The 24,742-nt window shown below is 46.0% G+C and overlaps 1 protein-coding gene across 1 annotated transcript in view; it reads left to right on the forward strand.

Annotated features, from left to right (window-relative positions):
• DERL2 (derlin 2) overlaps nt 1-24,742 on the forward strand; it is a 52,751-nt gene that overhangs the window by 3,218 nt on the left and 24,791 nt on the right. Inside the window, exons 2-3 of the mRNA XM_078679695.1 lie at nt 717-782; nt 18,951-19,024. Coding sequence (XP_078535821.1) covers nt 717-782; nt 18,951-19,024 — 140 coding nt within the window. The remainder of the gene's footprint in view (nt 1-716; nt 783-18,950; nt 19,025-24,742) is intronic.

Genomic DNA, 24,742 nt, shown 5'->3' on the forward strand with positions numbered 1-24,742 from the left:
AGTATAACATTTGTGCAAAAAAATTTACAGTTGACAACCACTGTTCACTTTTGGCTGTATGAACACGGTTCTGTCTATGTGCTTAAAATGTACAAAATGTTAATAAAAAAAAGATTTAAACAAAAACATTTGTGCTAAGAAATGCATGTATTGGCCACTAATGTATTTTTGTTTGCATCACTACATTGTAGCAGCACTGCTGAGAAATGCCAGTAGTTTCCATTACATTATTGCGGCTCTGGTGAGTGGTACTCGAAGTGTACAATAAACTGTAACAGACCTGCTAAGACATTTCACCAGCTTCCCAACCCACCCCTATCTTCTGTGTGTCGTATGGCACCTGCTGATTAAAGAGAAAAGGACAGTTTAGACTGAGATAGCATTTTTCTTTACGTTGCAGAATGTACTTCTATAAATGGATGTTTCCTGTATGGGTGATATGCTGGAAATAATCCAAGCACTTAATTTCTTTCCTGCCCTAGCTGTGTTTTGAGCTAGACCCGTACCTTCCTGTCACATGGCAAATGTTTGGCTTCTTTCTAGAAACAGAATTTGAGGATTGTTTCTTTGGATTTTGTGTTTAGCTAGTGGTAAAGTGAACTGTTCTTTCTTTGGAGGTCAAGCAAGCTATGTAGAGAAAATGCACTCCACTATGCTGTTATAACAAAATTATTTTAAAGCCAAGGTATTAATCGTATTTTATTTTTTGATTACAGCAGTTGGAGTTAATCACACCTTTCCAACTCTACTTCAATCCTGAATTAATATTCAGGAATTATCAAGTAAGTTAGGTTTGCATGTTTTCTCCATCTATAGAAACAGGAAAATCTACTTTGTTTGTAATATTTCTGTATTTAAGTCGATTTTGTGCAAATATCCTTGTGACCATCAAGTTTCCACATGTTTCAGTCTGGTTAACGTTTTACTCCTAATTGTTGTTGCTTTGACGTTGTGTATGTGCACATTAACAATGATGGATGGCCGCTCATTTATATGCTTTTCAGTATATACTAGTTTGCTAACGTCTGCTTTCTTAAATCTTTTACTGGTACATACAGTCTGCTTCACTTGCACAGGTGCAGCAAAGGCATGTTGTATCAGTCCAGCATACTCTTCTAGGGATTTCTTCCTTTAGTGGAGTGAGATGAGTAGTAAAAGTAAGGAGAGAGGAAATCTTCATGGGTAAACTGGTCTCAGGCTCTCTTCTGCTAGCAGAAATAATAAAGCTTGGCGGAAAAACTGGCCAAGGGCCAGCTTTGTTACCTCAGTTTGCAGAGCTAGATTTTCTTTTGTAACATCTCTACCCCTGCTGTTACCATTGAGTACCACCCAACTTGTTATATACCTGTAATATGGTCCTATAGGTTAATTTTGGGAGATTGCCGTAATGTGAGTTTTGGTTCAGAAAAATGTGTGATATCAGAACTTGTATCTAAAGGAGCAGGGATTGGTAAAGTGAAGAGGTCTGGTTTTATTGTGCTAACACATGCAAACCTATAATTACTCAAATGTGCTCAGACTATTTGTCCCATGCTGGTGTATACTCTGCAGTCAACTCTGAAGAAACCTTCTTTGCCTTAGAAATAAGTAATTGTTTTTATCCTGAAACCTCAGTTCAACATGGTAATGTAGGTACAAATCAAACAAGCTTCTTAGATGCTTTGTCTACAAACTTATAAGCATAAGAGCATAAGAAGGCAACAAAAATGGTTTAAACAACTGTCACGACGAGCCCAACACAGCAGCCCAAACCCTGCACAGATGGATCTCCGACTGCACCAACACCATAGCCCCCCTCAAGCAAACCCAACAACACCCACGTCAAGAAAGCCAGATGGTTCACCTCCGAAATCCGAGAGTCCAGATGCACCTGCCGCCGCCTCGAAAAATCCTAGAGAAACACCAAATCTGCAGAATCTCACAACAACTTCAAAGCTGCCACCAACGCCCACCACTAACTAATCAGGAAAACGGGGAAAAAAGTGATTGGAGACAGAATCTTCACACATGCACACAATAGCAAAGAACCTTTCAACATCATCAAGGAGTTCGTCAAACCCACCATGGATTCTACTGACATCCCCCATCACAAGAACTCTGTGACAAACTCCGCACCTTCTTCCACCACAAAATCAAGAGCATCTACGACAACTTCGACGTAGACAACCAACACACAGAACCCACACCAACCACCCCGGGAAACCAACGATAGACAGCTGGACAGCCCACACCACGATGACACTATGAAAACAATCAACTCAATCCACTCCGGGGCCCCCTCGGACCGTTTCCCCCACCACATCTTCAACAGAGCTGCCGACACCATTGCACCCATACTCCGTCACACTATCAGCAGCTCCCTGGTGACCGCCTCCTTCCCCGACGACTGGAAACACGCCGAGGTCAACCCCCTTCTGAAGAAACCCTTGGCGGAACCCACTGACCTAAAAAACTACAGACCCTGCTCTCGTTCCCTGAGAAAGCCATCAACAGCCAACTCGCCACTTTCATCGAATAGCACAACATCCTCGACTCCTCCCAATCAATCTTCAGTAAAAACCACAGCACGGAAACCGCCCTCCTCCACCCCAACAGACGACATCCGCACCCTACTGGACAAAGGGGAAACAGCAGCCCTCATCCTCCTCGACCTCACAGCGGCCTTTGACACAGTCTCCCACTGCACCCTAATACGCAGACTTGACGACGCAGGGATCCAGGGCAACACCCTCGACTGGATCAACTCCTTCCTCTCTGCCCAACACCAACAAGACGGAAGTACTCATCATGAGACCAAAACCCAATGCCTGGAACGACACCTGGTGGCCTCGGGCCTTTTGAAACCCTCTCACCCCCACGTACTACGCACGCAAACTGGGAATCATCCTGGACTCCGAGCTCAAAATGGACCGCCATATCAACTTAGTCACTTCCTCCTGCTTCCACACCCTCCGCTTCCTACCCAAGACCTTCAAATGGATCCCCCCTGAACACAGGAAAACTGTCACACCCGCCTTGGTCACCAGCAGACTAAACTACGGCAGCGCACTCTACTCCGACATAAACAAAAACCTCACTCACAAGCTACAGAACGTCCAGAACGCCACCGCAAGACTGGTTCTCAACCTGCCAAAACACAGCCACATCTCCCAGCACCTTCGCACACTGCACTGGCTCCCCGTCAAAGCAAGAGTCACCTTCAAGATGCTCACCCACGCACACAAGGCCCTCCATAACACCGGACCAGCATACATGAACAGCAGACTCGAATTCCACGCACCCCAAAGAGCCCTGCGAACAGCCCAGCTCCACTATGCCGTAGTTCCACGCACCAGAAAAACCGGATCGGGAGGCCGTTCCTTCTCCTTCCTCGCAGCCAAGGCCTGTAACGCCCTTCCGCTCCACCTCAGACAGACAGCAGCGCTCCCCACCTTCGTAAGAAACCTAAAAACCTGGCTCTCCGAACCCCCCTCCCCAGCACTGGAGCCTGCTACCCTGCACCCTCAGCGCCTTGAGACCCTCACGGATGAGTAGTCGCGCTTAATAAACGCCTGATTCATTCATTGATTGATCACACCATGTGGGGTCTTACACCTATACCACCACAGACACCGCATGTCAATTGAAGCATCAGAATGTGTGCATAACAATGTGCTAATTAAACACATAAAACCCACAAATTGCAACACACAGTACATGGTGTATTTCTTTACTGTGTATCACATTGGTCAACAATCAGCATTTTCATTTAACTAGTTATCCAGTATTACCTTATCCGGAGTTCATTTTTCTGGCCCATCCTGCATCATATCCCATTCTGCTCCCCCACTTTGGGCATTTTCAAGATGGCAGAAGTCTTCAGCCACTCTAAACCTAGGCTCTGAGGGCTGTGGGTTGTTTGTCAGGGGGCGGGGGGGTGTTTGTCTGGGGAGTGTACTATAATAAACCTAGTGTCTTCCTACAGCCATCATCACAAATCCAGTTTGAAACAATCACTGTACCCTCAGTAATCCCAGCGATGAAAATCTGGTGGAACAAAGCAGTGTTTTCCAGCAACCAGATAGTGGTAACACAAGAATTGCTTTGGTGTCATGCCTCCCATCCCTTTAGGTGCGCCCCAAGTGTTATATTAAAAATCTTAGCAGGCCTGTCAAGCAGGATTCGACATTCAATCAGGGGTTGAAGCTGTAATATCAAAGGATGCTTACAGCCACACAATGCATACTCCGTCTGGTTCAGAGGGGTCATCTGTACCGATTCAGGTCAGCCTGTTGCTTGCCTCTAGGAGACATTTCTCACCTATGCTAAACAGTGAATGGCAGAAGCGGGAGTACGATTGTAAACGGTCCTCCATAGGCTTTTTAACCAGGGAAAATGTAACATTCTGAAAATATCTTTTCCTTAATATTTATTTTTAAAAAGTGATGCTCACATTGAATTGGATTTTTAATACCAAAATAATTGTATACTTATATTTCTACTAGTTTTCTAACCAAAAATTTGCATTATTAGATGTAATATAACGCAGCGTTTTTCTATGGAACAGTCAGCCTTGCTACATTGAAAATAGCTTTTGGGCCTTTCACTCTAAAGACTTGTTTAACATTACATTCCAAAATGTCCTACTTTTAAATACCGTACATGGTGCCTTTTGGACTATGAGGCCTACATGGGGGTGAGTTATAATTACTTAACAGAATATATTGCCCTGTCAAAAAGTGTTATTTTGACAAGTGGAATTTGCTGTTTATAACTGCAACAGCCAGGCTACAAATGGCAAGCATGTAGTCATGCTTCCAATGTCACTGTAGCGGATGGCACAATGAATGCTGCAGTCCAGTAGTGACATTTAACTTGGAAGCCCTGGATGCCCTTTGTACTATATACTATGGACTTACAGGTAAGCTAAATGTGCCACTCAGGTGTGTGCCAATTTCACCATGTTGAAAGAGGGAGCACTAGAACTTTATCACTGGACAGCGGGGGGTAAAGTTCACAGAGTTCTACAGCCAAAAAAAATAAAGGATACAGCAAGAGGTGAAAAATCTCAGCTGACCCTGCAGAAAGGATTATATATCCGCTTATAAAAACAAAGGTTAAAAATGTTTGCATTGAGGAGTAACCCTGTGTGCAGGTGACAGTTGAAAACTTGTGTTCAGCATGTTCCACACAAATTTAGGCTCTGTTGAAAAGTTTGCCAGACATTTAAAAACATAGGTCACAAAAAAGAAGACTGTAGTGAGGGCAGGAGAGCCTTTAATACGTGCAGTCTTTTGCTTCTGTGCAAGTTCTGGTGGCACTTAGTAGCCACCGGAAGGGAAAGGGAAGTCAGTGGAACACCGAGATAAAAGGGAGGAAGAATGAGAGGTGATGTCAGGCAGAGGGAACAAGGCACACACAGGGAAAAGAAGGATAAACAAGTGGTTGTGGCAGGCGGACAAAACAGAAGAGCGAGACAAAACCATAGAGGGAGGGCAGAGGGGTGCCAGCAGGAGGAAACGCCACTGTGGAAAGTGAAAGGGGCAGGAATGAGCGCCAAGAAGCTAGCAGAGAATAGATGTAAAGCAGCCCCTTGTGCAATTCAATGCAAATCCCCTATCCAATGCGAGAGAAAGGCTCCTTTGGGCCGAGCCAAGAAGTGATTGACAAAGTGGTAAGCCATTGGCTGAGTGAGGCGTGTCAAAATAAGCCACTGGTTAAAAGGCGCAAACTCCATGCTCACTCTGCCCAAATTACAATAGATCTAATTGGCAGATGTAATGTCAAAACCTAGATCTAACGAATAGTTAGTGTCTTAGGATACCGGAGCAAAGAAACAAATAACTATTAACAAGATGTGTGCCGCATGCTTTCCATAAAGTTCTAGGTTTTATTTCCACTGCCGGTGCTTGCTCATTTATAATTTGCCAAAACATGTTTTTCTGTTCCGTGTATCTACCTGTTGAGTCCTCCCCTTAACCCCTTCTTTGCTCATGACGAGCTCAGCTAGTCATGACGAGCTCAGCTCGTCATGAGGCACAGTGCTCGTGTGCTCATGACGAGCTCAGCTCGTCATGGCCACACCCATTTCTATTATGGTCCAGCACAGCAGGCAAATATCTCAAGCAACTGGTTTGGAAGATGGCCGCCGGGTAGGAGCTCTTGGTAAGAGCTCCGAGTGCTTGGGATCCCATTTCTGGATTTTATCCATGTTAGCACCCAGCAGCATCTCCAGCATCTCGAGCAACGCCACATGTAACTGGATTCGAACCTCAACTACCTCAAGTAACTGGATTTGAACAATAACATCCCTACCTGTTTGTTGGCGGAGGCTGGAACTTTCTGAGGGTCCACGATCTGACCGGAGGCTGCGGACGTCGCAGAAGAGGACCGAGTCACCCCCACCTTCTTCTGCGGACCCTGGGCTGCCCCTGACCATCTGTTGGGCACGGCACGGATGCTTGTTGCCGGGAGGGACGACTGGTGCACGTTGTGGTCGCCTGTGACTTGGGCGGTTGCGGTGCTCCGGAGGTGTCCGACTCGCCTGGGGTCGCCGTCAATAGTGCCGGACTTTGTGGGTGTGGACCCGAGCCTGGACCCTTGCTGCGGCCACCTGATGGGCCGACGTCGAGAGGCTCCGGACGGACGACTGGAGCCCGCTGCGGAGGTGTCCTGCCCGCCGGCATTCACCACCTTGATCGCCCCCGTCCTGCCTGTGGTCCCCGGACGGGACGCGGCGAGGGACTGCGGAGGTGTCCTGCCCGCCTGCATTCACCGCCTTGATTTTCCCCCCCCCCCCCCTCCCCGTCCCCGTCCTGCCTGTGGTCCCCGGACTGGATGCGGCGGGGGACTGCAGAGGTGTCCTGCCCGCCTGCATTTTCCACCTTGTTCGCCCCCGTCCTGCCCGAGGACCCCGGACTGGACGCAGCGTGGGAGATCTGTTGTCGAGCCAATGGGAGCACTGGTGTCCTGCTGCCGAGGTAGGCTCGGCGTCTCTCCCCAGACAACATCGTCGGAGCGGCCGGGCGGGAGCGAAGCAGAAGAGACCCCCCCCCCCCCCCGTGGAGACTCTCTTGGGATCGCGGAGCATACCTTTTGGTTCAGCCGGATGCCCCCCTACCCCTCCCCCCCCCCCCCCCCCCAAGGATCAGCGAAAATAGAGACTGGCCCCCAACTGCCCGCCGCTACACTGTCGAGTCGGGCATTGCAGGGCGTCTCCGGTGTGCACTGCCTGCGTGATCGGGCAGTTACAGCACAAATCTGCTTTATTGTGCCTGATTTAAACAGCCTCAGTGCAGACTGACGACCAGGATGACCACGATGTACTGAAGGTATTTGCACGCATAATTATTATTGTAAACAATCATGCTGGCTTTGCATTCTTTGCCCGGAATCCTATAGTAATATTTGCGTGCAAGTTATCTTCGCGGCTTGGCGGTCTTTTCACTCTTCTCACTCTCCATTGTCTAAAATGGCAGGGGCCATAAACTGGAGCCATAAATCGCCTCCACTGCCCACTAGATGACCATGAGGCTACATACCAACGCGGTCAGGCAGGGGCCATAAACTGGAGCCATAAATCGCCTCCACTGCCCACTAGATGACCATGAGGCTACATACCAACGCGGTCAGGGATCACCAAAACAGAGATAAGGCTCTCTCCTCGCAACCTAAAAGCTAAACTCTCTCCTCCCCAAAAAGCAACACAGAAGATGGACTAACTCGAGTTGCCCCAGAGTAGAAAGGGAAACTAAACTCTCTAAGGCACATCAACAACAGAGAAAGGACTACCACTCTTGTCTCTCTATATGCTATTCTGGTGGCCATCTTTGACTAGTCCTCCACTGTGGTGGCCATCTTAGTCTAGTCATCCTCACCAACTGCCCATACCGAAGACTATTCTGGCTTGCAGCCCTGTAACCTCACACACTCACCCACGTACACCCCCCCCCTCTTCTACCTACACTTCTTCCACCATGGAACGCATGGGCGAGCACACATACAAAATTAACTACCCACCCGAGCTCTCCAAAAAAAACGCCAAACGCTTCAAACACAACTTCCTAAAGGCCCACCCTGAAACCCCGTTTGTGGACACCTACTTTTCACTGATCAATGGAGCCACGAGCACCGATATCATCTTCTACACTCTAGGTAGAGCACAGTGGAGGAAAGCGCTCCTCTCCATTCTCACTATCTCCACCACCAGAATATCCGCTCATGGCCTAACGCTATCTATCACACCATCCCAAGTCTTCCCAGGCAGAGCCACCATCACCATCTACAACAACGGGACCATCCTATTCCAATCCACTGATAAGTACCTCGACCGACTCGACAACCTGTTCCCCACCTTCTTCGAACACATCGCCAAGCGGCGGACCTCCATTCCGAACACCGCTGGCTACACAACACCCTCCACTTCCAATCCTCAATCTAACTGGCCTAACCCACCACAACAGCGGAATGACACACACCTCTCCCATCCCCCCCAGCGCTGTTGTCAGTCACACACCCGATGTAACTCCTCCTCACCCCTCATTCACTGGCGAAGATCACTCCCCCCTCATACATCCTCCATACCCCCACCTTCCCTTCCCCCCACCTCACACCTCCTACGAGTCTCGCAGAACCCACCACCGCCCGGAACATATCTCCCCCGCCCTGCGGCAGATCCATCTCCCACCCTAGCTCCCCCCCCACTTTCACTCCCCACTTCCCCACTCTCCCAACTAGACTCACAGAGCACAACACTTCCCTTACCTTAACACCTCCTCCACTCTCACCCCCATTCTAAGCCCCCACTACCCTCCGTGCACCCCTACCGTCTTCAGCCTTCACTCATCCCTCAACTCACCTGCGCTGCCTCCCACCAGCGCTCCCACCTATACCTCCGCCCACACACTCTCTCACCCATCGAATGCCACCCCACTCACTCACTATTACCGCAGAGCCCTGCACGAACGCTAGCATATCCCCCCCCCCCTCCCTACCCAGTTCCCTTTCCAGCTCCCTACTCAACCACTTGCCTCTCATCCCCAACACCATCCCCAATCCACCTCTGGACATGATTTTATCCACCCTCCTACAAGTCAAAGAAGATCTCCACACCATCAAAGAACTTCTTTACACACACCCCAGACAACCCCGACCTACCACCACTTCCTCACACAACAAGCCCTCCACCCTCCCCAAAGACCCACGCATTCAATTCTCCCCGCGTTGGCCCTCTATCCCCGCTCGCAATCACACCACTGCCCCCGGCGCGCCCTCAAATCCCTTTCGGACCACGACTTATGCACCCTCCTCCGCTCTTTTGGCCCAGGCCCCTTAAAACACACAACCACCACACACCTCCCCATACCCACAATTCTCACAAATCCCCTCAGGCCCCCCACGCTAAGCAACAGAACCTCCGTCCCCAATAATCTCAGAAAAGTCCCCCTAGAACACTCGACCACCCTTCTCACCCCCAGACTTAAATGCATCCTACTCAACTGCAGATCGGCCCCGAGACACTCCTCCGACATCGCGGATCTCATCATAACAATGGATCTTGACCTAGCCATTCTGACTGAAACGTGGCTAACTGAAGCTTCTACACCTATAATGGACATACTAGTTCCCCCCAACTACCACATCATTAGACTCGACAGGACCGGCAAGACGGGTGGGGGAATCGCATGCATTTATAGGAGCAACCTCTCCGTTGCTAAAGTCACCTCCCCTTCCATCACTTCATGTGAACTCTTCTGCCTCGCTATCTCCAGCGAGGGCAAACCAGTATGCGCTTTACATCTCATCTACCACCCGCCTGGTGACAACCTCACCTTCACCCAACAACTCATGGACACGATCTCATCCAACGCCGGTCGGCAGATCACTCAAATCTACCTGGGTGACTTCAATCTCCACTGGAACGATCAGAAAGACGCAGTGGTGAATAGTCTCAAAACCTTCCTTAATGCGCTTGACCTCACCCAAATATGCAACAGCCCTACACACGACAAAGGCTCGATACTCGACCTTATCATCGCCAAAGAGGACTCTACCCAACTGGGGGCGATCCAACCCTGTGACTGGTCAGACCACCACATTATCACTTTCTTTATCAACGAAAAAGTTAAACTTAACCCGGCTCAACCCACCAAATCCATGATCTGGAAAAGGGACATGAAGAATCTTAACCCCAACTCCTTGCCTCCTCACACCTGCAGTCTCCTCCTTCCCCCTTCGGGCGCCTCTGATGTTCAATCACTGACCGACCTCTACCTCGATTCTATGAGCTCAATAATCAACGAAGCCGCCCCACTGCAACTGAAGAGAGTCTCCACCAAGAACTCGAACCCTTGGTATGACGGTAGACTCAATGAAGACAGGCGTGCTATGCGAATGGCAGAGCGCACCTGGAGATCTGACCCCTCAGCACGGCACCTTAAAACGCTTAAGAACAAGAGAAATGCCTACTTTAGGAAAATCAAGTGCTCAATCTGACTTTTTCAGCCTCCAGCTAGACCAAGCAAAAAACCGACCAAGAAAACTGTTCGAACTAGTCAAAACTCAAACCAAGATGCAACCCTTACAATCAAACAGCACAACAAGCGATATTCCACACTGTGAAGACTTTTCTGCTTTCTTTAAGCTAAAGACCGACAACATAAGAAGTGATCTCCTCAATGATGTAAGCCGATACTACAGCCCCATCAGCATGAATACCACTCAACCTAAAAACAACGCATCATGGACGTCCTTTGATACCTACTCTGAAGAAGCAATTCACAAACTGCTCGGCACCTTAAAGCCCTCTAATCACTTCACAGACCCCCTACCTGCTAATGCTGTAAAAGACTTCACCCCCCTGCTCCTCCCACTCTGGACTAAAATCATTAACAGCTCCCTTCAACAAGGACTCATCCCAGACTCCCTCAAGGTGGGGCAAGTCACGCCGATACTCAAGAAACCTACAGCTGACCCGTCTGACCTAAACAATTACAGCCCTATCACCAATATCCCCACCTTGGCCAAATTGCTGGAAAAATGTGTACAACTGACAAAACACACTGATCAGTTTGACCTCCTCAACCCGCATCAATCAGGCTTCCGAGCGAAACACAGCACGGAAACGGCTATGACGCACATAATTGATGACGCCCTCCAAATCTTAGATCGCAATGATTCCTGCCTCCTCGTCCTTCTTGATCTCTCCTCAGCATTTGATACGGTCAAACATGAGAACCTACTGGAGCTGCTAAGTACCAGAATGGGTTTATCCGGGACTGTTCTCAAATGGTTCACCTCCTTCCTACATAACCGGTCTCAGAGGTTCAAGATCAACGACGTACTGTCCTCACCTGTGCCTGTAACTTTAGGCGTCCCACAAGGATCTTCCCTTTCCCCCACATTGTTCAACCTCGTCATGGAACCACTCACCACCCTGCTCCAAGCATCTAATGTACACTTCCATATGTATGCCGATGACACTCAACTTTACCTCAAGCTACAATCCCCGGAAGACATCGAACTTCTGAACTCCACACTTAGAAACACCCAATCATGGTTGGCCGATAATCACCTCAAACTAAATGCTCTGAAAACTGAGTTTCTTCTGATCTCACCTCCTGCGAAAATTGCCATCACTCAAGTCTGGCTCAATCACCTAACTGCGCTCAATGTCCAACCCATCATCGTGGAATCTGCGAAATCCTTAGGCATCACACTTGACGCCAAGCTCAACATGCAGCAGCACATTAGCAAAGCAACGAAAGGAGCTAATTTCCAAATCAACACCTTGAGGAAACTTAAACCCTTCTTCCCAGCCAAGGACTTCCAAACTGCTGTACAAGCCCTAGTCATCCCCCGCATAGACTATGGAATTGTGGCCCTCAGCAGACTCCCCCTATCAACAACCGCACCCCCTAAGAGCCTCCTTGAATGCTGCCGCGCGACTCATTACTGGTTCAAGAAAACATTCACACATATCCCCTGACTTAAAATCCCTGGAACGGCTGCCTTTTGAAGCAAGAATACAGCTGAAAATTGCCGTTATGACACACTCGGCCGTACACCACAAGTCACCCAACTACCTCAATCAGAAGCTGACTATATCAGGAGGTTCGAGATCCAATAGAAGTACAAAAAATCTACTCCTGAAACCTCGTAGATTCCGGAAGGAAAAAACATACAAACGCTCCTTCTCAGGAATGGCACCCAGGATCTGGAATGCACTCCCTCCTGAAACCAGGCTTATCTCCTCCACTGCATTTTTCAAGAAAGAGGTAAAAGCCATCCTTATGGCCAAGTTCACCTGAACTCTTTTGTTGCTGGATCAGAGACTTTGCACCGCTTTTGTATCAATTGGATACCTGATTGTTTATTGTTATTATATTTTTACATGATTGCGATCCTATTATGCTACTCACTTCTACTGACTACTATATTGTACCCAATAGCTTGTTTAACCACCCTCTTGATGCCCCTACCCCGTGTTTTTCTGTAATTTTTAAGAAAGAGGTATAGCCATCCTTATAGCCAAAGCTCACCTGAACTCTATTGTTGCTGGATCAAAGACTTTGCACTGTTTTTGTATTATTGGTTACCTGATTGTTTTTTTTTTACATGACTGCTATCCTATTATGCTATTCACTTATTACTGACCACTATATTGTACCCAATAATCTGCTTAATCACCCTCCTGTTGCCCCTACCCCCTGTTTCTGTAAAGCGCTCTGATATCTGCAAAGATCTTGTTCGCGCTATATAAAACTTTAAAAATAAATAAATAAAGCAGCCAAGGTGTTAAGAAAATTACTCAGACTGGCCCCGAAGCATTTCCCTAGCAGTAACTCATCACCGCTAGGTGGCGCATGCGTATCCAAGCAAGACATTGCTAATTAGATATCACTGTGTGGCCATATAATAAGCACAGACCTCTGCACTGATGTCAGTTCTTGTTTTTCCAGACACAGTCCAGAGCTATCGCTCAGTGATTTACTGATGAAATTCTCTGCGTCAACAGCAACTAGGTCAAATGTACCCTCTGAACGATTCAGGGTTAAAGCCCTGTCATGAGTCACAATATCTGAATATGGTGTCTAACAAGTCCCAGTATGATCTGTGTCTACGGATGTGCTGCTGTGTGTATACTTCCGTATTCAATGAAGTCTTTTTGGATACATTAAATTTAATGAAACCAAACAGATCAGCATACATTTATTTTTTCATTCCAACTGTTTAATGTTGTGGGACGATTGGTAGTTTCAAAGTACACAATAATGCATATTTTCATTATTGGCCCTAATGCATGTCCGAGTTAATCTATTGTCTGGGGGAGAAGGGGTCTCAACATTCTCATATGTGTGGTAAATGCTTCTCTTTTCATTGTGTCCTTGAAAACACACGAAGGTAGGGAAGCAGGTGCTTGTCTGTAGCTACAGAGCTCTGGATTTGCCCATTGCAACTAAGGTGTAAGTGGTTCTCGCTGGTTACAGGGTGCACTCATGCAAAAACAGTTGATGGACAGAATGCTGAACAATGCCATACATGCACCCCAGTACAGAGATGTGAGCCTAAATCCATCGTTTTTTTGCTCACCATGCCTTTCCAGTTTGAACCCAGCCATATGCAAATCAGTCTTGACCCTGTGCCCCACGGGAACAGTCCAGCCCGAATCGCCAAGCCAGGTCCTCCCTGGACTGGAATCAAGCATCCTAGGACTGGTTTTGGACTTTCATCCCTCATCAGCCGGGATAGCTTGATTCCAGTGGCATGGAGAGCTCGGGACTCACGTCTGAGCATACCCGTCCCACTCGGGGTGACAAATGCAAACACAACAGGATGCACTCATCAGTACAACGTCCTCACTCAGTGGCCAATCAAGTGGCTCCTACTGTCCAAGGCAATAACCGACATGCTTGAGCCATGACTCTGCGACCTGTGATTTGTGTTCCCTGATGCAGCCTAAGGAAAACTGGGAGCGTGGGATTCCAATTTATTTTTGACCAAGGCCTGTAGGGAAATGACACTTTCTCTGCAGACAAGTCTCCTGTAAAGGAACGATCTCCCCAAAGCTCTTCTCACAAAAAGTGCCATAAACGAGAGAAATCTTCTCATTCCTCTATGGAAACAATCCCGTTCCTGAAACCGTTTGGGGCAATGTTGCTGTTCCATCATTCCTCAACATGGAGCTGATTCTAAATCTAAAGAAGATCTATCTGGAATTGCCAGCCCCATTTGACGGTCTTGTTGGACAGTTTTAGGATGGCACTGGTACGCTCTGATCCACTGTTTTAGAGATGACTCGCTCCTTTGGGCTAGGAGACTCTGGCATCTCTGCCCCTGATACCGCCCAGCTCCACATCTCCATGGGCTACAGCAACTAGAAAGAAGTCACATTCCACTGATTTGCTCTCTGAGGGTTTTCTCTGCGCAGAGTTCAGATTAATTGCTGACCCCACCCTTAGAGTTTGCTGAAATTACATAGCTGGCACAAAAGAAGGCCAGATCTTGCCATAATGAACCGCTTCTTCCTAGGGTACAGAAATTCTCCAGGTTGGAGGAGGTTTTTTGATCCAATTCCGAGATTATACCCATGGCTGATGGTCATTGTCCTCTGTGTGACTTAAATGTCTAAGGGGGATAATCTACTAACTCCATTTTGCGCTGATGCTGGCCTTTACCTTGTATTACAGAACACCAGAGGTCTGACTACAGCTCCAGAAGTAGATATTCCTTACCCCTCAGTGGCCGCAACAAAATAATTCTCATCATTTACCGTTGTAGTGCATATAGCTGCATAGTCTCTAGAGTTAACTTTGCCTTTTTAAACACGTAAGTCTAATATTTTGACTGACCTCTTGTAACCTTCTTCCTGAGTTGCCAAGCCTTTGCTTCCATTTAACGAGGATCTACTTGCACCTGTTCTGGCTGCCTCGGAAAGGTCCTCTGACCACAGATAAATTACCAGATTATATAGCCCTGCTCTGGGTGATCCGACGCTCTTGACCTCCTATCCTATGCTAGCGAGCCTTGTGGTGCAGGTGTCATCTTTGCAGCTGAATCGCAATGCCTTTCTTACCCTCCCTCCGAACAGGGAGTCAAAACAGCTGGTTGCCATGGGCTGGAAGGTTTTTGCATCTGGTAGTCTTACTATCCACATGGCAAATGCCACATTGCTACTAAGCCATTATGCCCATGCGTTGTGGAATTTAACCAAATTAGCAAGGGTGAGCCTACTGGATAACATGAAGAATCCATTGTCGGATTTGAACAATAATTGAATGTTTCAAAGAAAATCCTGAATTGCAGTTTGAATTCTGCAAAGAGTCAGCCAGTCACTGGGCACTACTATGGGAATTTTCAGATCGTACTAATGGACAAGCCCTTCAGGGGGGGGGGCTGTTTGGTAAAAAAAAGGTTGATTCCTCACTAAAATGCTTCAAGAATAGTAAAACTACAGTTTGCGGCTGGGCCTGGCCTAACTAATGAGGTTGTTCCATCAGTAAAACCGAAAAAATAGGTGCTGCTCCAGACATTTGCAGTCCCTGCAGAGATTACCTTTTTAACTGGTCCAGATGCCCCTGAAAATGTATGGCTCCTTTCGAGGCAGGGGGAGAGTAGCTGTGAGCATCCACTGTGGATCCAGCCCATTCGGCTCACTGCTAGCTCTACTGCCTCAAAACCTATCTCTTGCCTGACTTCATCCCCCCCCCCACCCTCTCACCCTCCGCATTGACATCCCCATTGGAAGTGGATGGTCTTCCACTTTTTCACCATTTGGAGATGATCGTGATGGATTGCTGGTTGTCTAGCTGACCATAAGGACTACACCCAACACTTTGTGTCCTTCCCTTTTGACCTGCTTTACTTTGGCCAGAAAGTGTCATCAAGCACACACTTCGCCTCTGTAGGCAGAAGTCCTTGCCCTCTTGGACAAAAGGGTCATGGAGTGGTACCTGTGGAAGAAAGAGGCACAGGATTCTACTACTTTTACTTGTTGGTCCTTTAAAAAAAAAAGCTAGAGATCTGAGGCCCATTTTCTATCATCGCATTCACTGGACATGTTCAAGATGCTCACCTTGAAGGGATAATGATTGGCATCCCTATATCTCCAGGGCATCTATTTCCACCTTTTAATTTTTCCCATTAACAAGAATTACTTGAGTTTCAACATGTCACAACACTATCAGTTCAGTTTTGTTATTTGGCCTGAAATTTCACCGTGTGTTTTCATGTGTATTTTCATGTGAGTTGGCTGTTGTGGTGACTTAATAGATGGTGGGAGTCCATGTATTTCCATACCTGGGTGACTGACAGGTGAAAGCAGAACCCCAGGTGCTGGTCAAGGGACATCTCCGTCATACAATCACTGATCTCTGCAATTTGGACTTTTCCATCAACTCCCACAGTTTTGCCTCGCTTCAAAGCAGTGGTTGACATTTGTAGGTGCAGTGCTGGACGCAACCCGCATGAAGGATTTTTCATGGAGGAGGAAGACCATGGATGTTCAACAGAGGATTCCAAGTTATTATACTGAAATGTAACTCCTTTTCTGCTTGGCTTCATGGACTTGTGCATCCTGTTGGTTCCACCTGCCAGATGGTGGATGAGGGAGTTTCAGTGGCTCTGACATCAGGGGGACCTCCTGGCTCAACTGCAGATCTTCTGTTTGGTCTGCTTGGATCTGCACTGGTAGATGGTGCTCACCAAGCTGGAGGTGGGTTATGCATTTAGCCCTCTGCATGTGCAGGCTCCAGAGGTCATAGATGGTTCCTCTCTGGGCTAGGGCACCCGCTTGGGCAGCATGAAGGTGTGGGCCTTTGGTCCCTGTCTGAGTATTGTTGTCACATACATATGTTAAAGTGTCGGTTGGTTACCCTTGCCATGTAGGCATTCCTCCCTTCAATATTAGGAAACACCATTCACATCCTGTGAGGAAACTCACAGAACCATCCATAATATATACAGACAAGGCAGTGCTGGGGGTGATTTACCTGTTACAGTGGACTCAGCGACAGGGACGTTTCCCAGTTTCTGCCTATTTGCCAGGGTCCCTCAACATGAGGGAGGACACATTTGCTCATCTCTAATTGGAGGACCATGAGTCGGAACTACACGACAAATTAACAGAAGTGATCATTTCTATATTGGAGTGTCCATATGTGGATCTTTTTGCATCGACGCAGAGCAAGATGTGCCCTTGGTTTTATTCCATACATTTCCACTGAAGGGTTCCCTGGGGGACAACTTCAGGGTCAACTGGTCTCTTTTGGCTTATGCCAAAAATTGTGCCAGAGTATTGGGCACAGCTGATCCTGACTGCCCAAGATGGGTCCAGGAGAATATGTAATGCAGATCTGTTAGCACTTGGCATTCATTCAGCTACTTAGTCCACACTAGAATGATCATTCCCTAAATGCTGTGACTGCACGCAGGGAGATTGCGAGGTGCCTGCTAGTCATTTTGCCTCCCAGTTGAAGTTGCAGATGCTATCTTGGCTACCCAAAAAAAAAGCTACAAAGTCCATTTATGTGGGTCACTGGAACAAATTGGTGCAATGGTGAACCAGATAGCTAAGAGTGCACCTTTCTGGCGCCCTGTTTTTCCCACAGCAGGGTCTAGCAATTGCACATTCAATCGTTACTTAGCTCCTTTGTTGTGTTTTCATGTGTCTCCCTGATGAGTTGTTGTTTAATCACCGTTTGTGGAACGTTAAGAAAAAGTTTTGTTTACTTGCTTCCTACCACTCAGTCTATTGCTCTTCAGTAGAATCTGACCCTTGTGCTGACTTTTTTGATGGCTTCCCCAGTCGAGCTTATGCTCTATTGTCCTGGTTGACTTCTTAACTTGAACACTTTTGGTGCTAGTAACAATAACTACAGCTCATAAAATCAAGCCCTCCTGTTCGTCCCCTCTTCTACAGTTTTCTACCTGGGCACATTTGTCCTGCATACCTGCTCAAACTTCCTGCCCAAGGAGGTTTCAGCCTTTCATATGGTGGAGTCGATCACTCTGCCATCTTTCTCCCCCTCGCTCATCCCACCACGGAGGAAGGGCAACTCCATAGACTGAATACCTACATCAACCATATTCAACACGACAAAGTGGATGATAAGCTCTTCGTGGGGTTTGCCAAAGGCAAGAAAGGCAAGGCAGTGACCAACTATACTATTTGGTGATGGGCCACCAAGAAAGACCCACCAGAGGGCATTTGTGCCCCCTCCAATCGAGCCACTGCTTATTCTACTACTCTCACCAAAGGGCTTCTGATATCTGACGAGGCCTGGGCGGCTGTGTTCATCCCTGCATACCTTTGCTAAATGTCATTTCATCACATCGCAAGCTTGCAGTGATGTATACTTTATCAGGGTTGTGCTGCTTGACTACCTCGGTTAATTGGCAGTATTCGTACCGACCTCCCAAATGCTGTAGCTGTCGGCTTCATTATTCAGGTGACGAATTTGCATAAAGAAGTATTCATCAGAAGTAAAAATCTTATTTTCTGTAACACTATTCTGGAGATACTTAATCTTCCTGCAGATACCCAAGTTACATACCCATCCCCTTAAGAGCCTTAAGGTATATATATATGGTATATTCTATCACTGTTTCTTTTGAAAATACTGTCTCGGTTTTTTCTCTATGCCTCACTGTAGCAGAGACGATGATTCAGGAACTGTCGTCAGTATGCGGGTTGGTGCCTCTTACACACTGGTTATGTCTTGTTTCACAGTTGGAGACTTGACTGGAGCCGTATAGTTCTAACTGAAAACCTGCTGCTGGGGGAAAGGTTTTCCAAACTAGTCTGTTGCTTGGGAAATATTCTTAAGGGAAGAATCGGCAGGAAGATTATGTAGCCATTAAAATATTGTTACTGAAAGTGAGTACGTTTTACAGTAGTAGCTCAAGCTTTCCTTTTCAGGGTTGACTGCGTTAATAAATGTATTTTAATGAATTTTGTCTTTCTCTTTTTGTAGGTATGGCGGTTAATTACAAACTTTTTATTCTTTGGCCCTATTGGATTCAACTTTTTTTTTAATATGATTTTCTTGTATCCTTTGTGCAATCAGTATATCTTCTATGGGGGGTGAGCTGTTTTTATCAGCCTCTCCTATTTTGCCCATTGTTTATCTTATCTTCTGTATAGGACTACTGTGTATTTTAGGATGAAGTATAACATGCATTGTATTGATACTAATTATGAAAACTTGTAGCTCCTGTTTCTTTTGTACACGTGACCTCAGAACGTGCTGAACTATTCTCACATCACAGTGTTCACACATAGCAGCACTGTTGATATCCTGGAGGGGCATAGATGTCAATACTACTAACTAGGTAGTATGAAGCCATGCAATTAATGCATTTTAAAGATCTTGCAGCCCAGTTTAAACCAGATTCTCATCTGTGAGCCGGTGCAGGGCTTTCCTGGCTACCTTAACGTGATTCCTATTTATGAGATCTTTATCTCAAACTAGGTGGGCCTCCTCATTCTGCAACCACTGCATTAAAATTGAATAATTTTCAAGATGCAATTGCATTTGTTGACACACCGCATACTCCAACACTTTGACCAGGACCAGAAGTTGGAAAGTGACCTGAAAATGGACTAGATTGTTAGATCTAGATTGGACTATTTTCCAGAGGGCAACAACTCTGCCTCTTTTGATTTGCAATCAGAAATGGACCTCCAGGAAAGAAAGCTTAATGATTTTAAGAGAATTGAAACAAACTGAGACAAGCTCTCAATAGTCATTGTGTTGCAGGACCCTCATTGGAGTCCGTGAACTTGATTGACCTAAGCAACCTTTCAGTCATCCTCATTGTGATCGTATGCAATTAGAAGACCAGTGTATTTTCTACCAAGGGATCTGAATTCCAGTCAGTCAATCTTTATTCGGTCACCAATATGACCATAAAAGCACATATTAAAATCAAATAAAAATGTACATACATCTGAACTCCCTAACCTAGACAATTTGGGGGCAGGGGTGAAAGAGGGTAGTGAGATCTCAACAGTCACTGTCCAATAAATTCCTGCCATTATGTTTAGCTTTCTTTATGTAATAATTGGTAAGCAAATCACTTGAGGCCTGAAAGGGAAGAAAATGAATACCCCTGAAGGTGGCATTTGCAGGCAAACCCAAAAATGATTATGAGTAAGCTACGTACCTCTAACTCTAGAATTGTATTTTTCATGAATGATGGCGAGCTGGCTTATTTGTTTAATTTTAAGCATTAGAAAATAGACCTTTTTATCCTGTCTTTTTTGGTGTTTACACTGTTTGATTTCAGATCGCTTATCCTTCCATTTCATGCCAAGAGATCAGGATTATAACATGTTAGGATACCCACAAATGTTAGTGAATTTTTGGAAGTTGACAAAGACTTGTAAAAAGAGTCATGAAAGTTGAGACGGTATGAACGTTTTAACAAGGAAATCTTTGTGTGTTCTTGCTACTACGTTCGCTAGTTTGAATGATAAACTGGAGATGGCAACGATCAGACCATAGAGTAGATGGTATCAGTGAAACAAGTTTACATTTCATGGCCCCTGATGTTAGCAGACTGGTTACTAGTTGTTATGAATTCATTCACTTTAAGAGTGGCGAGAAAGTAATGTGAATTTTCTTGTAATGCAAGACTAAAGTTATCCATTAGTATTGTTTAATATCCAAAAGAGCTTAAGTATAGTTTTGCTTACTCAAGATACACAATTCCAAAATACCCAGATTATGATGGAATTTGGGGTACGTGGGAATGGTAAATACTAATGCTTCTGCCTGAGTACATAATAAGGAGCCGGTAATGCAGCGACATTTACAATTCCCTGAAAATGACAGATATGCCTTCACTACGTCTTCCCTGAGATCTATGGTGTAGCCCCTGTCTGGAAGGACAAGGTTTATTATATTGGCTCAGGAAAAATCTGCCTGCCATGTTTATGTTGGCCAGTGCTGCTGTAAATGGTCAGTTGTCAAGAGGACTGAAATTACTAGGTAATGTTTAACTGCTCATCTTTTGAGCTGTAGGTTGACATTTTATCCTAGAAGAATCAATGGCTTAGTTGTGGAGTGAGAGTTAAGGATATTCAGTGACCGCAATAGAGCGCTTGTAACGTATTGTAGAACCGAGCCCTTTGTGGTACATACATGAAGGAGAAGATAATGAGTATCAATGAGCAAAGTAGATGGCAGGTGCAGGAAAGTTCCGGCTGTAAATGGCAGCAAACCGTTCAGTGTTTGCCCTTCGCTGCTGCCGTTTACAGCGTGGTCAGCTCCGCTTGCTTGGGAATCAATGTTTAATACATTGAATGTTCGGAATTAGGGCCCAAGAAATGAATGTTCGGAATTAGGGCCCAAGAAATGTACATCTCCATCCTGTTGTCATTCTGTGCTTTAAACTAGTATTGTACAGGCGGCAGTCTTCTCCATTCAGCGTTCAAATCACTGAAACTCTGGAACTTGCTTTCTCTTTATCTACGTGATCTAGTTCCATGATGTCCTCTAGACAAAAATGGAATGACCCACTTTTTGTAGCTGTTGTCCAGCCTACTTCATTTAAGACCGACGCCAAGAGACCCACAAGGTAAAAAAACAATCTCAAGTGGTAGGAAGAGCGGTTTAAGAAGAGTGGGTTGAGGTACACTTTCTTCTGTGTGGCAGAAGGATCCTGGTGTTAATGTTAGTGGAGTGTATTTGTAATTGGATGTGCCGGGAGTTTGCAGAGATGTGGTCTAGGTGCTGAAGGTCCTTGTCCAAGGAATAGTAGCTCTTTATTCCAGAGGCGGGGGCAAAGATGGTGTTAACAATCTGCTATCTATTTGTTTTATTTCTTCCATGTGCCCTATATATCTTCATGTCTGCAGTATTCTTAGCATTTACTTATGTGTCCTTTTCTAAACATGTTGCCGACCTGGACCCTTCCTTGTCGTGCTGGTAAATGCTATGCAGTCTTTGGCGTGTTAGTATAGATCATGGTAAAGAACAGCTGCCTCTTGAAGTGGAAAACACTGAAGACAAAACATTAGGTGGTATGACCGAGTGAGTAGGTAGAAAGATCGGTAGTAACTGAGTAGCAGAGTGCTAGAATGAGAGAACAGCAGCTAGTTGGGGTTAGCAGAGAAGAGTAGAATGTACTGTGTTGTCACTTTGTGTGTGGTGCAGAGAGATGACGAAGTCAGGGCTGGACTGGGATCTCAAATCCACTATGGGATTTTTTAAATACGAGCCCCAAATTACAGCGAGCGCCTTTAACGCTCTCCAGATGTATTAATACTGTTTCTCAGTCCAGTGCATTTTAGTAGAAATGAAATGAAGCCCTGCATTATGCAGCACCATTTCCCAAATATTGGCTAAAGAGCTATCAATTTTATGGGCGGTTTAAAGGGGGGTAGCTAATGAAATATTCCTTGACTTGAGAAAACCATTTATGTGTTTATAAAGACATTGCGTGCAATATACAAAACACTGGTTGCACACCAGGAACATACTTGTGCTGTGGGGAAAGCAGTTCTGTTCGACGTAGTGTAACCCATTGAAAAACAAGCTGCTTGAAAATCTTCAGAAAAGACAAGTCCCCTTTGTAAATATCGTGCCAGAGCATGATTCCCAATGTTTCCTGTAACTATTATCAGTTAGGATTGTGCATGTTGCCGTTGTTTGTGTTACAACGTTCACAAAGACCTGTGTAAAATGTTGCATTTTCATATAGTTTGCAAAGTTTTCTTTGCTTCCTGTGAGCCGTGACAAGCTTAACTTTTGCTTCAATTTCCTCCTTTTAATGATTTGGCATAGAATGAGGCACAGATGTGCAAGCAATATAAATCTCCCTTAATGGGCCACGCTTGGTTCAGTTCTAAAGCATGAAAATTATCGTTTGTGAAAAATAATTGCTTGGGTGAAGGAAAATTACACTGCTTTATTCTTAGCCTCTATTCATTCCTGGAGTAATCTACTCTTTCCTCCTCCCACACTTTCTCTTTTTAATTTGTTTTGTCTCTATAATTCCTTCTCCTTTTCCTCTCCATTTCCTCTTCATTCCCTCTCATGCTCCTGTTCATTCCATCCCTTTTGTCACTTTTCTCTTGCATTTATACATCTCTCAAGCTTGGACCGCTGCACTGTCTATCTTCCCAGCAACCATTTTCTTCTCTCGGTAATGCCTAGTGTGCATCTAGTTTTTCTTTCCACATCCTCTCCACTGTCCACACTCTCCCTTCCATCAAAGAGCATAAAGGGGAGATGACGGCCACCATCATGAGGGTAAGGAGGGAGTCCACCCCTCATATGATCTGCTATTTCCACCTACTATTATACCCTAAATTCTACTTTTCTACATCACCATTCCGGTGACTCTCCCTCTGTTATTTAATATTACTCAATCAATTTGTTTTTCTCACTCTGTTGTTCATCCTTCCTCCTCCACAACGGTTTTGCCGAGTACCCTGCAATAGTTGCAGCCCGATGTTTGCTCTAATGGGAAGATGTTATCGCACTGACTATCTTTCGTCCTAGTGTGTGCTCCCCGGCTCCTCAGAAGGGCTGAATTGGTCTGATGTTGCCCAGCACCCACTTCTGGACCACCTCGGAGTAGACTGGTGTGCAATGGAGCAGAGCAGGTTGAGGTCAGCTGGTGTCTAAGCACCCTTCAGGTGCTACTCCTTGGGAACGGAGTAAGCAGTCAGACCGGCCTGCTGGGTGCCTATCCTGGTGTTACTATGCAGGGCCACGCAGGGTTTAGGATGCTTATCTGCAACTGTAGAAAAACATTCCTCCCAGACCAGTGCAGGGCAACATCTCTGGGTCCTGGTCTCCTCTTGTCCTAACCCTGAGCCCCCTCCCTACCAACTCCCCAAAAATCAGTGCTGAAGTGTCTCCTTTTTCTCTGATGATCTTATTGGTACCACCACAGGTTGATCCAACCTGCATCTGTTGGTGAACTTCTTATCTGTGACCATACTGAAACATCTTGGGGTCCATCTTGGGGAGTAGCTGCATGGCATCTCCATAGATATCCCTCACCAAATCAGCTGTTTAAAAATAGTCCGGTTCAGAAGGGTAACTGTACCACTCAGGTGTGCAGTCTCAGCTGAGGAAATTAAAGGAGCGGTGTGGGAGAGCTATCCAAAAGTGAGTGTAATGTGTGCACTCTTCACTTATCTAAGGGAGCAGCTTGGAGGTTGTTGGTCCTGGTTAGAGATCCGGAACCGAAGTCCCTGAACAATAACATACAGAGCTGACCACTAACCTGTGAAAGAAATAGATTAAAGGAGGCTGATGTTCAAGGGCTGCATTTACATGTATAAAAAAAGTTACATCTTAAATGACTCAAACAGTTTGCCTAAAGAAAGCAATGAAAAAAGACATAACTTGTTCTCCTTTAAGCGATATCGGTTTTCAGAGCTTTTACAGCTTTATTGGTCTATGATGCCTCTGGAGATGAGGACTGCTCGCTGGAAGAAGTACATTCTGATACAGACTTGTGATGCCGAAGAGCATTTTGACACACATATCTCCATTTACGTGTCATTCTCACGTGTTCCAAATGTCATGTAACTGTTATGGGGTACGTGTTCGCAAACCCAGATTAACAACCGCTCCAGGTCCAGTCACACTGAACTCCACATTCCAAACCAGAGAATGATGATAATATCGTAACCAGTTATTTCAGCATTCGAGAGATCATAATTATTCTCCTCCCCCCACTCTTAGTGTCCCTGTTCTCTTCCCCTTCCCCTCATAAGGCCACCCTCAATTTCCATCCTGGTTGG

Source organism: Lissotriton helveticus, chromosome 3_1 (genome assembly GCF_964261635.1).
Source record: "Lissotriton helveticus chromosome 3_1, aLisHel1.1, whole genome shotgun sequence".
NCBI classification, from domain to species: Eukaryota; Metazoa; Chordata; class Amphibia; order Caudata; family Salamandridae; genus Lissotriton; species Lissotriton helveticus.